General features: G+C 50.4%; 1 protein-coding gene across 1 annotated transcript; it reads right to left on the reverse strand.

Moving 5' to 3' along the window:
• Positions 1-2,254: 2,254 nt before the first annotated feature.
• On the reverse strand, positions 2,255-14,110 carry ARX (aristaless related homeobox). The gene is made up of 5 exons (XM_073328125.2): positions 13,739-14,110; positions 11,501-12,182; positions 9,012-9,057; positions 6,194-6,522; positions 2,255-3,442 (listed from the first exon to the last, which is right to left on the reverse strand). The coding sequence occupies exons 1-5, from the start codon at positions 13,929-13,931 to the stop codon at positions 3,202-3,204; spliced, it is 1,491 nt and encodes a 496-aa protein (XP_073184226.1). The 5' UTR covers positions 13,932-14,110; the 3' UTR covers positions 2,255-3,201.
• Between the last annotated feature and the right edge of the window lie 638 nt (positions 14,111-14,748).

Genomic DNA, 14,748 nt, shown 5'->3' on the forward strand with positions numbered 1-14,748 from the left:
ATCCCGCTGCAACCATCTCTTTATAAAACAGAAAACGTATGCAAACCCAAATTCCGGACGGGGGGGAAATGAAATCTGCCCCGTGTTCTGTCTGCTGCGGTCAGGGTGCCTTGCGCACCAGTTTTCACTCCGCCGAGCTGCCTTTGAAGAGCGTCGGTATCCGTGCCCCCAGGCTGCCAGAGTCGCTGCGTGTTGCAGGAGTCTGGAGCCTCCTGTCTTGCCAGCCCTGGGGCGGACCAGGGAGTAAGGGAAACCCTGGGCTGGGAACTCTTGTTGGCTTCGACATGTGAAAACAGATGGTGGGAGATTTGGCCCTGGGAGAGAATCGGGTCGCCGTGAGTCTACATACAAGCGTCAATATTTCTTTGGCGATTGTAAAGACTGGGGGGGGGGGGGGGGTTGTTTGAGGTTGAGACGGGGAGGGTCATGCTCCCTTTGCATTGTAGCGAAGCGTTCCCAGATATTAGGGCCGAAGTGGGTTGCCATTCATTAATAATGCTTCACAATTCGATTAAATCATTCTGGAAAATCTCATAACATCCTCTAAGCACGCTCCAGTGCCTCGCTCCAGCCCCCCGCATTCAGCGCTCGGGGAGGGGCGGAGGGGGAAGAAAATGGGTTTCTTTTGCCGCTTGGAAAAGCTGCTGGGCGTTTGTCATGCGTGCCCCGTCAGCTGTTGAACAGGGAGCCCGGCTGGAAGTCAGGGGGCCGCGGGCGGGGGGGGGGGGTGCTGACGGGGAAGCTGGGGCGCGGGACGAGCAGCTTGAAAGAACAGGGGGCCTTGGCCTGGGGCGTGTTCGCAGCAGCCGAGGGAGCCGGGATGAGGAGGCTGGTGAAACAAGGCCCGGCGCGGCTATCGGCCGGCCCGAGTTGTGAGCCGTGGCTGGCGGTGGGGGGGGGGTCACGCGATTTGCTTCTGCTCCGGGGAAGGGTCAAAGGAGAAGCGATGGCTTCAAACCCGCCGGCGGGCCAGCCTGGGAGCAGCTACCGGGCCCCCGCACTGCCAGCTCCTAAAGCGAGGGGGGGCCGGCGCGGCCCCTGCCAGCAGCACCTCGGGGCACGGGCGGGCCGCGCGGGGAGGGAAGCGCGGCCCGAGACGGGCTTTCCCGCCTCGCCACCCTCACGGGCAAAACCGCGCGGGGAGGCAGCGGCGCGGGACTCTGCCCCCGACGCTTCGGACGCCTGGAACCGGATTGCGGCTCTGCCGCTGGTTTACACACACACCCCCCCGTCCCGACCCCGCCGGGCCTCCCCGAGCTTGTTCCCCGCGCTGGAGCCGGTGAGGGGAGGGCCGGGTGCGAGCCGGGACTAGCGCTGGGCACCTCTCAGGGCACATTTAGCGGCGCATTTCCCCCGCTGCTGGTGCCCCCCCCACCCCCACCCCCAGTGTCCGTCCCCCAACAGCCTGGCTTCCCGCCAGTGCCAGCCGGGGTCACTCCCCTCCCCCCGCACAGCCCTTCCCTTCCAAACCAGACCCGCAGGGACCGGCCGGATCAGTGCAGGAATCAGGACACATCGTGCCAATGCCCTACTCACAGACAGCCCCCCACACCCCCGAGTAAAAGCCCAGATTGAAACTCCTCTCCAGGCTCCCCGCCCTCTCTGGCTGGCCCCCAGGGTCTAGGCCTTGTCAGATTGCCCTAGTTGTGGCTGGCCAGGTAGAGGAATAACTGCGTTTACCAGGAAGCTACAACCACCTTCGCCAAGAGGTCTACAAGTTTGACGTCCTCCAGTTCCCCTGAGCTGCAAGGCCCAGAGCACGGGCGTCTCCCCACCGCTTCCACAAGCCTGCCCCCCTTTGCCTAAATCAGTGTTGCCCTGGAAGCAGGTGGCGGCCGACTTGAAGTCTGTATGACATTTAATACATACAATAGCCACACCCAGGCTGGAACCTGCCACGCATGACTGTAGGAGGGTTCTGCTTCTCAGCCAGTTTCAAATTGTTCGGATTTTTAGGGCAGGCGTCTTAGAAACGCATTCAACGTTCAATCTGTTCAAAGAAATTCCTGTTTTGTTGACTTAAAACAAGAAAAACCCGCCCCTACTAAAGACAGGAATCTCAGCTTCCTCCTACAGCAGTTTTGGGGGGGTAACAATCTTTTGGACAGTTATAATAGACCATATTTGTTACACCGCTGCTATTTCCATGGTTATTTCCAATGACGCTATTAAATGCCATATACTTCAATGTAGCCTTCACAATCTTTTTGTTAAACATATATATATTTATATATATATATTTTATTTTCTGTGTGTGGCACTTCTCCACCTAATAGCAAGGAAAAGTGTTAACAATAACGACATTACACAAAAGTACTGTACCATTGCCTTTTTAGGGTTTCGGAAACCTCTACAGTTAATAAGTTAAATAAAGGGGTTGTACATAAATATTTGTCTAGGAACCCTATTATATCTACAACACAGTAAGAATCTACAGAATGACAAACTTTTACAACACTACACTGAGTGCAATTGTTTTATAACATTTCAAATATACAAAGCTCTGTTCTTTTTTATAACAATGGTATGTACAGAATCAATAATCACAGTTTAGTGACTTAAACAGTCCATATTCTAGCAGTGTATTTCCCTTTGGTTTGATAAAAAAAACCTTGGTTGGTGTAGTGTTAAAGAATATAACAAGAAAAAGATATACCCCTTTCCTTTAAGTGCACTGGTTATCTTACAGCATCAAATTCACTTTCATTCTGCACTGGCAGCGTCCTTGGTTAATAATATGCAGCTGGCTGCAATAACATGTACAATAGTTCTCCAGTGCTCCTGATAGACCGACTTAATAGCCTAAGATGTTATTTTAAGAAGCTGTGTGGGAGGTTTAGGTAATTTTTTGGAAATTGCAATTTATTTATTTATTTTATTTAGCCAGATGTCCAGAAAAGGGGGGAGGGGGGGAGAGGAAGGGATGTAACTTTAATTCTATATAATATGATATCTTATTAGGAGCTCTTTTTGTCTAATGACCAATGAAGAAATTAATGTAGTGTACAGTTTTAAAATGTACCAGCCAAGGAGTTACTTATTCAGGAGCTTGTAAATGTTGGTTCACTCATGTGAGTGCTGATGCTTGCTTTCTTCAAGTTCCTAACCCGAGAACCTATCCAATGTCTTAGTCGCTGGTCCTCTTTTTCCATTTGGTCTTGATTCGTGCTAGCTGAGGTGACCTTTATTTATTTATTTATTTTAGCACACCTCTTTCCCTGTGCTGTTTCCAGGGATAATATTGAGCTGTGTGAGCTGAGCTGCGTGTTCTTTTGCTTTCAGCCTCAGAGCTGCTATGCTAGAAGCCCGTCTGTCTGCTGCAGCTGTTGCTGGATCTGATAGCCCACTTGATTGCACTGCACTTTCCACGGCAGGAGTGGGCTGTCTCAGTAGGGCAGCAGCAGTGGAAGCACTAGTCAGGGGAGCCATAGTGGAAAAGAGCCTGCAAGTAAAGTAAACATTTTGGTCAAAACCAAGGCAGCTTATGTGAGGATGTCTGTTGCTGTTCTGTCAGAATAAGGTGACCAGCGTTGTCATATCTGTTCCTTTTTTCCCCTTTCCCTGTTCGCTTCCACTGAGTTCATGTCAGAGCTAAGCAGCGAAGTGTTATCACTAATGTAGAAAAGACAAAGACGTTGAAAAAAAATCTCAACACTGGCAGTCAAAAGATTTTTAAAAAGCGAGTCTAATTCTCTCAGATTTGCTGGTGACAGCAGCTCACACTAGAGCACACTGTCAGGAGCAGTTGATACTGTGATTTACACTTAATAGGGAGAGGAATTCCAAAATGAAACGCTTTGGGGGATTGTTTTCTCCTTAGCTATCATTTAAAATAGAAACGCTGCACACATTAAACTCTTCCATTATACTATTCCTCTCTTTTCCCCCAGTGGATTTCTGCCTTTCCCTTCCCCCTTCCACAATCATCTTCCTCTTTTAAAGGTTCTACTGTCCTGATGCCCAAAGTGTCTTAACCGTTCCTCAGCACTGATGCCCATACCAGCAGGAAGTGGCATTCCTGTTGATTTCCTCACAGTGGAATGCCAATTATTATCCAGCAACCTAGCATCCAGGCTCAATGACACAATCTTTTAAATGCCTTCCCTCTAGTTTTTCTTACTTCTCTCACCAGAGCAGTCACTCTGAAGAGTGCAAGTGACCCCCTTGACTGGCACATCAAGATGTACAGACTCTCCATTAACCAAGGATGTGATTATTGACATCATCACGGCTAGGAACTGAACTGTGTTCCTTGAAGGCATCAGGGTCTACATACTAAGCCCTAGCATGCTAAGCTCCCATATTGGCTGCTGCGATTTTTTTTTTCTTTCTGAGTCTTTGATGCAGATATTAAGTATTAAGATTGGCAAGAATGGAACGCATTCCCTTTAAAAGGTCAATTACTGCTCAGTTGAACACAAGCTTTTAGGTTCTTCAGAACCTCGAATTCTACTGGTAAAATCTAGCAATACTATATATATCAAAACAATGATAGGTTTGATTAGTGGGAGGCAATCCCTGTTGTGGTGAACTTGTTAAATTTAACCGTTTTAAATCACCTAATACATAGTGAAATACTACATTTCAAGGTGGATGTGAATTTGCTCTGTCATGCCTATTTTAATCGTATAGCCCATTATCCAGGCCGAGTTAGTAAGCTTTTACAATTCACTTTTCAATTTGTTGTCAGAAAGAAAAAACAACCCGTAGAAGGACTGCACTAATGGTACAAGAGAAGTGATAAACTGTGAAGTCATCGCTCTAGGCAGGGGGCGTGACAGCACTGTAACATCACTTGTTCCATTAGGTAAATTGAGTCACTGACTACAATTTGATGCATAAACTGTTTAATTGTATTGGTTTAGACTAAGAAACTAATTTGACTTAGATTTTTTTAAAATTTTCTTCCCGACGATTAAAGTGGCTGCTCAGTTGGATGAATCTATTATTTCTTTGTTCTCCTAAACAGAGATCCTTGCAGTTACATTCAGTTTTATTTTCACTGCTCTCTCCAACTTAATAAATCCTTCCATTGTTTCTCTGTCTGTGTGATTAACTACAGACTTTTTAGTTCATCATTTGGTTTTCATTTAAATAAAGTAAGCTATAATATACGTGAATCGTTTCTTTTATTTCAGTGTCTTACACGACTGGTAGATTTAGGTATAAAACACACTGAGAAACAGAGCCGAGCAAATACTCCAAAACAATTTTTACGACGAGTCCTACTAATTATTTAATGCTTCACCTGTATTGTGTCCCCTTGCTACAAATACTCTAGCGAGTGATGCGCTGGGACAGGAATGTTTGTGGAAACCGTGAATGTCTGTCTACCAGATATAAGAGAATATTCCCAGAGAGCAGATTTTGAATTAGTAGACGTGAATATTCCTGGTGACAATCTGATTCTAAGAGTTACCCTCATCTAGTCAGGGAACCGAAGCGTAACATGTGACCTGTGCGTCCAATCAACACTAACCAACACAGCTCGAATTTCGAACATCAAATAATCCACAATGAACTGCTTGCCAGAGATCTACCAACCCAGAGTCGTTATAATTCTGTGAATGGTTTTAAATAACTAATACGTTCAAGAAAACGATAGGCTGCTCGAGGGCAATTTGTGAACAGCAAAAGAGGTAAAATTAATCAAATTACACGCTACAAATTATTCACCCGGCTCTACCGGGGAAGCATCATCGGCGCCAAGTCACTTGTGGGATACCAGCTTCAGGGTGAGAAGTTGCCTTTCCTTCTTGACTCACTGCCACCAACCCTCACACCAGAGCAACTCTTCGAAAACTTTCTTGTTACTCTTTCAAGACAGTTCTATTAACATTAAGCTCCACCTGAGACTCGGAGCACTGCACATTAATGAGTCAGGTTGTAGCATGCAGACGTCAAGTGCTTGGAAGTCTGCCACTTCCCCTCACTTGTCCTTTTTTTCCCCTTTCCCTTCCCCTCCCTCCCCCACCACCCCGAATAATCTGTAGTGTAAATTCAACTAAGAGGTGCCTAACTAATCCAGGCAAGAGAAGTGCGTTAATTGAACACAAGCTGGATTGCAGTAGGCGGTCGTGGCTCCGGAAAGCCATGTTCCATGGCACGCACTCCCCCCCCCCCGCCCCAAACCTCCACCCCCCTGTACTGTGTATACACCGCTTTGGCAAATGGAAACCGTTGAACGTGTTACCTGCCAAATGCAGGGCTGATGAAGGCTGGATGCCGGAATACAGCTGCGCCCAGGAAAGTGCTGAGGCCTAGCGGAGTCCCACTTGGTGGCAAAGTTGCAGAACCAGGCGGAGGAGGTAGACTAGGGAAGGCGGCGGCAGCAGCTGCTGCAGCAGCAGTCCAGGCGGAGTCTAGAGCTGGGTGATGAGGAGGGAAAGGACTAGCATCAAGGTATGGACTGAGTGGGTGAGTTGCTGACAGGGGACCAGGGAAAGGCAAACCTGGGGTGTGTGTCTGAGCCCCAGCCTTTTCCCTCTTCCGCCATTTAGCCCTACGGTTCTGGAACCATACCTGAAAGCCAAAAGAAAATTGGTTTTAATAGTTTACATATTTCTGGCCTCCTCTCCAAATGTTTTGCCCAGCAGACATGGTAAATTTTCCGGATAGGTCTCGAGCATTTCTACCCCAAACCCTCAGCAGGCAGGAGGTCAGAACTGGATAGGATTTTAGACTACAAATGGCAGTTGTTCCAGGTAACATTTGGAGGGGTTGGGGGGGGGAGAGAGAGAGATGCTTTGTTGTTATTACATGGAGTAATAAATGGCCTGGGTTGGTCAAATAACTCGCACATTAAGACAGGATTAAACAAGCCCTGAAGTGGGCGTGCATGGTTACCTTTCATGAAAGCGTTTTTATCATCTTCTCCTGGTTTATATATTTACCCTGCTGGTAAAGTGATTGCCTCTTTGGAGGAAAGTATGAGGCTAGGGTGGCGCTGACCCGTTAAGCCTTTTATCCTTAGTCTGGTTGCTTATGCTATATACTATATAAATAATATCTCGTCTCCGGATTTACGTTTCACAGGTATAAATAAGCACACACGTGTGTACTGAATACTCTGAATGTACGTAACATTTAACACACAGTATAATATTCGGAAGTTTCTTTTTCAGCTAACATGTATCCATTTTCCAGAGGAATCCTACTGGTTTGAGTGGAGAGTAAAACGTTTTAATTTAAATACTTGACAGCATGGTGGTGGTTTTGGCAGCATACAATAATGCTTTCTTTTATGGACATTTTAACTGAAACATTATTGCTGTAGTCAAATGTTCTAAAAATTAATTCCCACTAGAACTAAATTATTTTTATGATGTGATCCATACACACACCCACACTAAGATCTGCATGGTATCTTTCACTGACGTTAATATTTACAAATGGTATCATTTTAGGCTCATTCAGCTTTTTAAAGATTAAAAGCAATACAAAATCGGGACTGCAAGTAAAATGTAATATTTAAAAAAAAATCAGGAAGCTATTGAAGGAATAATATGCATGTCCCAGCTGTACTCTTAGGATTTAGTTTACATGACTTTGTTAGCCAGCCACGGAATTGCAACCTCACCCTAAACATTCGTTAATCAAAACCTGTTTGTTCTTTGAAACAGGAGAAATTAATAAAACACCACATTTTAACGGAAAATGTTTGCTTAATAGCAAAGTATAAATATCACACATCAAAGGAGAGCCTTTGAAAGAGACATAATCTGTTAATTTTGTGGAGCCGTGGGGGTTGAATTTTCACCTTTAAATGTAGCTCACGTTTGGCAGATCATTATGAACCCCCATCTCTACTGCAGCTAAACGAATAAAAGCAACTATGCTATGTGGAGACGTACGTATGAAGAGACATAATGTTCTTAAAGGAAGCCAAAATCTTCTACAACCGGATCGTCTCTCCCAACTAAAACTCAATTAGCAAGCTGTCCCCGCTGCAATTCCCCATTATTGAATTAATAAGTCTGAGTACACCCAAAAGGTAAACGAAGGGACTCTCATAATTCATATTCCCTTAATTACATCTCCTCCAGTGAATAGGAGAAGAGAGAAAGGGGGTGTCTTTCTTTTTAAAAGTTATTTAACTTTCCCACGACTTGTTCCCCTGAGCTGAAAATACTGATTTGCTGTCACATCTCTGTTTGACAATGGAGAAATGTGTCAACAGAAAGGAGGGGACAAATCTCATCATTAGCCCCTCTAATGCAAGAAGCTGTTGTGTATTAAATGAGCCATATGGAATTTATTATGCTTTATCAGCGCCTGATTTTAACTGTAAAGTGATTTGCTCAGCTTCAGACCCAGAGACATCTGTTTTCTGTTGGCAATCAGGGCATCCCAATGTTTATCGTCTCTTTGGTTATGAGACTTGGGTTAGGAAATGCACTCTGGTATGGGGCTGCAAACACCTTTAATAGCATTGCACTCACTCACTATTAGATCAATGCGGGCTTATTGCTATCAAAAATGGGAAATCAAATAGCATTAGCCAGCCCCTTGTGCAGGCGGAGAGGAAATCAAACAACATTTCGCCTTCAAATGGCCCTGTTTGTTCTAGCACTAAGTGGGCTTTTATGAAGCCCGATTGGAGATTTAATCACGGCCAAATACCTGCTTGGAGCAGAGCGGGTTTGTCTAACAACCAAAACCCCGCGTGGCCGGGCGATTTTAATCCAACTGGGTTTCGCCGGCTGATTTCCTGGGGTCGGTTGGGGGTTTGGTGGGAGGAGGGGCGATTCGTTTCCTCCGGTCTCTCCCCTGCCCACCACACTGTCCCCAGGGGCCAGCCCCCCACGGCCTCCCCACCCCAGCGTGCCTCTGGAGAACACCCCGCAGGAGAGGCAAAGGCACCAGGGATGGTTTCCAACCCACCCGCGCAGGGCTGAGCCCTGTCCCAGCGGGTGCTGCTCGGCTTGGCTGGCCAGGGCCCCGCGGGCATCCACCGGCTCCCTGCGGGGTGGGGAGACCGCGCACCCGCCCCAGCTCTCGCCCGGACTCACCTGCACTCGGGCTTCGGTCAGATCCAGCCGCATGGCCAGCTCCTCCCTGGGAGGGAAACAAGCACACAGAGACACCGCGCCGTGAGACTCCCCTCGGGGGCGCAGGGCAGCTCTGCCCCGTCCCCAGAGCCCGGCCGGGGAGGGGGGTCTCGAGTCAATGGCCGAGCTCCGGGGGACACGAATGGGAGCAGGATCGAGCCCCCTGCCGTGTGCCTGGTCTGAGCGCAAACACAGCGCACCCACCACCGGCAGGCCACGGCCCCCAGAGCCCTGCCAGGGGAGTATCCGGGGGCAGCCCTAGCCTAACCCCCGGAGCCACGGTCTGCCCCGCAAAACTCCGCCGGGGCTGAAGTCAGCGCAGGTTGGCTCCCGGTGCTCACACCCCGCCTGCTTGCCAGCCCCGCGGCCTGTGGAGCAATCGTAGGGGAAGGGCTTCTTGCACGTTTCCCCTCCGCAAGCGAGCAGGAGATGCTAGAGGGCAAAGGGGGCGAAGTCGCCCCCGGGTCAGACCATGCGCAAAGACCTTCGCCCGTCACAGTGTGTGCCTTAAAAACTCATTCGTTTCCAACCCAGGAAACGCTTGGTGTTTCCAATGCCCACCGCAAACTCTACACAGCGCGCGCTGGGGGGCGGGGGGGGGGCAATTTAGCTGAAACCCTACCCCTTCATTGCAGTTATTATTGCAATAATGAAGGCAAATCGGAAACCATTAAAACTGCTCGTAATCTGTTTACCTAAAATATGAGAGCGCGGAGCATAATTGGCTCTCCCCCCGCTAAAAAGAAAGAGCTGGGCTGGCCAAGGGACCCCGGGCTGCAAAGAGGCTGTTTTCTTTCAGACCCCCTCAGCCTCACCTGCAACTTTCAAAGCCTCGAGCCCGAGGGAAGCCAAACACGAGCCGCCTTCCCTTTCGCCACACAACAAGCGCTTGCCATTTTAACTCAAGTCTCCGAGCCGGCTGACAGCTTTCTGTTTAAATGTCCAGCCAGAGAAAAGGCTCAGGAATCGCAGAAGCGACAACAACAAAAAAAGGCCTGTTGGATTTTTCCCGTTTCCCTCCAGGAGCTTGTAGCTAAACTACCCGTCCTGGAGCGCAGCTCTGCAGTATTCAGGCAGCGCAAAACGGCGCGGAAGGCCTTGGGCTGTTAAAGGTGTTAGCAATTGTGTCTTCTGGGGAAAGAGTTTCGTTGCCGTCTGGAGGCTGCAGAAATGTTAGAGGCAGCAGAGCATAAGTGCACTCCGGGTCCCACAGTTAAATCCCCATTTAAGCGTTTCCACGCCGCACTGTTTTTTTGTTTTTGCTTTTTGTTCAAAAAGAGGGTTGACTTTCCTTCTTTTAGTGACAACGGCGAGCTATGAAATTGGGGGTCTGACCGTGGTTTTAACATTCTCTAGAGGTTACTCTCTCCTTATTTTTTTCTCTCCCCTTTTGACAGGGTCTCCTCGAGATCTGGCTTCAAAATTCAGGGGAAGAAAAAAAAAAGCAGGCGGTGTAAATCAAACGAGTTTCTGGGCTAAGGAGACTGGACGGGTGTGTGTGAAAAGGAGGAGAATGGGAAAGAGCCCGTCAGAACTGTAAACGAACACAAGATACACCTAATTCCCATTCGAAAATTTTTCTCTGTGTTTCTGGGCAAGGACAGTAAATGAGCTGTAGATGAAGTGTATACAACACCAACAGACCCTACTATCAGGTTTCAGTATTCGCAAAAAGAAAAGGGGGACTTAGTCGCTAAGGTGCCACAAGTACTCCTTTTCTTTAGACCCTACTGTGTGTAGGAGAATATCACCCCCACCCCTCTCTGACTCCGATCTAAGTTTGTATCTCTCTGCACATATCCATACGCAGAGGTTAAACACGTTACACGCAGTATTTTAGCGGAGCTATTATCTAGCTAAATATTCTAAGAACCCAAAGCTGGAATACTTTGATCTTTTTTTACAGGACTTCCCTGGACAGGGCAGGGTTCCAGCTTGCACTGGGAAAAGCGTAATGGATACTCAGCTAGCTTGCTGGTGGATCTGAAGACGGATCAAGGCATGGGATAAAAATAGGACACTATTTGGTTTAGGGAGGAGCTGGACAGATACTACCTGCCCTTGGCCAACTGGCTCTGCAGTGAAGACAAACTAATGGCAGAAGTTTCTCTCCTTTCCTGTGGCCGCCCCCCTCCTTCTCCCGCTAACAGAGCAGCTATTTCTGCAGTAGAGACTGCGTCTACAGCTGACTAAAGCGGGGGGAGAACTCTCTTCCCAGCTGATCCGAGGGGGATTCAGGAAAGGCCCGGGTGAGACGGAGAGGAAACTCCTGGGGATTGTGGCCAGCAGAGAAACTCAGGGACGTGTGTGAGAGAGAAACGCCAAGGCGCCTTCTCCACTCAGCCAGCCAGCCCCGGGAACTGCCTCCGGGCACAGCGCAGCTGCGGGGTGGGAAGGGCCCTGTGCCCAGCCGGGCAGGCTGCGATCCGCGACGCCCCCTCAGCCGGTACCTGGTGAAGACGTCTGGGTAGTGGGTTTTCTGGAAGGCCCTCTCCAGCTCCTCCAGCTGGTAGCTGGTGAAGGTGGTGCGGTAGCGCCGCTGCTTCCTCTTGAGCAGCCCCTCCTCGGAGTCGCTGCCCGCCGACAGGCACACGCTGTCCTCGCCGTCCTTGCCCTCGGCGTCCTCCGGGTGCAGCAGCAGCTCCTCCTTGGGGGACAGCTCCCCACCCTCGGGCCCCGCGGCGGGGGCAGCGCCGCGCCTGGGCTCCTTCAGGAGCCCCCCGCCGGCCTCCCCCAGCAGCTCCTCCTCGTCCTCCTCCTCCAGCTCCTCGTCCTCGTCCTCCTCCTCCTCCAGCAGCTCCTCGTCCTCCTCGTCCTCGTCCTCCTCCTCGGGGCCCCCCGCGGCCGCCGGGCCCGGCCTCTCCTCGGGGCGCCCCAGCTCGTCCAGGGCGGGCGGCGGGGGCGCGAAGGGCGCGTTCTCCCGGTACGACTTGCTGCGGCTGATGCTGACCTGGGGCGCCTGGCTGATCTTCAGCGTGTCCCAGGACGGGGCGGCGGCCCCCTCCGCCCGCTCCCCCCGCGGCCCGGCCGCCCCCGGCAGCAGCCGGCCCCCTCCGGGCCCGTACAGGCGGCGCAGCTTGGGCGGCAGGTGCAGCTCGGCGGGCTCGAACGGGGGGCTCCCCTTGGGGGATCCTGCCGGGAGACAGACACACACAGCCCGCCGGGGCACAGACAGAGAGAGAGAGAGAGAGAGACCGGGTCAGGGCAGCCGCGGCAGCAAGGCAGGGCAAGGCACCAGCCGGGTGGGTGGGTGGGTGAGTGAGTGGGGGGCTCACGGGGACCCCAGCCCCGTCCCCAGCCGGCAGGAGACCCCCACCATGGTCAGCTTCAAACCCCGCTGGCCCCTTCGGCTCCCCACCCTTCCAGACTCCGGCTGGAAAGTTGCCAGCGGTCCATCCCAGTGTAGCCGCCTGCTTCTCTCCTGCAGCGGGCAGCCGGTCCGAGCTGGTGGCATAAAGCGACCATCGCTCATCCCTGCCGGCCGTAGCGCGGGCTCAACAAACCTTTCCCCGCCCCGGTTATTCCCCCCGCTCTGCAGAACACATTTTTCCCTTTTAACCCAAAGACTTCGTGCTACCATCAGAGTCTGAAATAGCCCTGGGGAATCGGGGGGGCGAGGGGGGGGGCACACCCAAAGGCCGAGATGCTCTAGCTCGTCTCGCTTCCTTTGCCCTAACGGTGTTCACTGGATATTTTCCGTTTCAAACAAGCCTATTATTCTAAATCGCAAGTTTATCTGGCAAGGAGAAAGAAAAACCCGCTGCTGTGAATGATCTCCCCAGAGGTTAAACCGCCCTTGAGCGGGACGAAACAGCCCTAAACGAAAAGAGATGGGAAATGTGATTTGGTGGCGAATTATTAATTCCCCTTCTCGCTCAAGAGCAAGCATGAACTTCATACAGGAGATCAGAGAAATGTTTTACACAACAAATACGCAGGATTTCCATCCCCACCCCTCCAGCTTTTCTTTAACGATACTGAGTCTCAATTAATAAAACTACAGAAAAATATTGAATCCGGCTTAGCTAGGGTACGAATCTAATAGTGTTCACTTCTGACATAAAGGGTAAATCCCCAGCAAGAACGATGAACTTGTCAGGCTAAGAACAGCGCAAAAGGAAGCCGCAGTTTCCCAGCAGTTCCAGCCCAGTATCATGCAATGCGAAGAGTTTAGTCTGGACTAAACTTTAGTAAAATCAAATTAATAATAAATAAGAATAATCTGAACTGAAGATGCGATCGCGGTAACCAAATCCGCCCAAGTCAATGGCAATGCTCCCCCACTGCGGAACACCCTCAGCGCCCCAGAATTACAGGGTCTCCGCCGCTCAGAGAGCCCCTGTCCACACGCTGGAAGGGGGTGGGGTGAGCTAATCCCAACAGCAACTGCTATTCCTGACCTCTCGCTTACATAAGCCGATCGCTACAAATATATTACTTTTATGACCAAACTAAATGCTCACGGTGTGAGCCAGAGCGATCGAAAACGAGCGAGCGAGATTGGGAGCGATCCAGCAGGGGTTAGAGCTCTGAATGGCTTTGCGGTTAACAGGCCTATAGAGCGTCTTCTTTGGGTCTCCCCCCTGCCCTCCCCACCCCTTCCCTTCCCTTCCCTTCCCTCCCAGCTGCACTTTTACTTTTCTTTTCCCCCAGCTGATTTTGCTTGCAACCCGCCGTTTGTTGCTTACCTTGCACGGCCTTGTCCTGTTCTGTCCGGTTAGACAGAGAAGGCAGGCTCTGAGCAGCTCCTAGCAATCTCATTTTACAGGGGCTCCTCCTGCCCAGGATGCTGTCTATGCAGTAGGAGGAGAGTAAAGTTGGAGATTTACTTTTACATTCAGGCCTCTCAGAGCAGCTCTCTTCTTGGTATTGATTGCTCATGGCTTTGGCTTTCCCCTCGGTAAGGAGCTGCCTCGCTCGGCCGGCGGGCTGGCTGGCTGGCTGCGTGTGTGTGGGGCTCGGTTGTTGGCTTTTTGTTTTTTTGGTTGTTGTTGTTTTTGCTTGGGCTGGAGTGTTTTTTAATCCCCCCACCAGCGGCTCCACTCGCCCCTCTTCCTGCTCAGGACACTAGTAACAAGTGTAGTGAGCTGCAATTGCTTTGCTCTTGAGTCCCTCTCCTCCACGTGCTGGGAGCCGCCCTCTGATTGGCTCTCGCCAGGGGCAGGGCCGCTTCAGGCTTCCAGCTCGGAGCAAAGCCCGGTTTGGATCACTCGGGGATCAGCACCAGCGCGGAAAAGTTCCTCGGCGCGTCCCTCGGAGCAGCGTTCACTTCCACCCCGCCTCACTCAGCAAACTAGTCCAAACCCCTAGCTCCCTGTCCTCCTATTGCTCCATCTCTCTGCAGCTACTTCCACTACTGACCCCCCCCCCCACCTCTCACGTCCGGGAAAGGGAGTGTCTGTCAAATATATTGTTTCCCACAATTCTAAATTACTGGGTAGGGGTAGGGAAAGAGGGGTACGGGTTATTAAACAACCAGGATGCGAGGTTCAGTTATTGCTTTCAAAACAGTTCAGAACATCTCCAGTTGGCATTTTCTTCTTTACTGGGATATGGAATGGTTTCAAATGTCAGTGCACGTTTTGAGTAGTCGTTTGGAAATAAAATAATGCTTTCAAGGTACTTTCGCGGGGCTAATACGGATGAGCTCGCACTTGTTGCAGATCTGTTACCTATCCATTGCTAGTTACGCTTGAAC

The sequence above is a fragment of the Lepidochelys kempii genome, chromosome 1 (genome assembly GCF_965140285.1).
Source record: "Lepidochelys kempii isolate rLepKem1 chromosome 1, rLepKem1.hap1, whole genome shotgun sequence".
NCBI classification, from domain to species: domain Eukaryota; kingdom Metazoa; phylum Chordata; order Testudines; family Cheloniidae; genus Lepidochelys; species Lepidochelys kempii.

Bases quoted from the DNA above. Each gene is read 5' to 3' on its own strand.
- ARX (XM_073328125.2), bottom strand. From the start codon at position 13,931: ATGAGCAATCAATACCAAGAAGAGAGCTGCTCTGAGAGGCCTGAATGT. The intron at 12,183-13,738 runs GTAAGCAACAAA...GTCTCCCGGCAG, and splicing joins ACAGGACAAGGCCGTGCAAG to GATCCCCCAAGGGGAGCCCC. The intron at 3,443-6,193 runs GTAACACGTTCA...CTTTACTTGCAG, and splicing joins ATCAGCCCTGCATTTGGCAG to GCTCTTTTCCACTATGGCTC.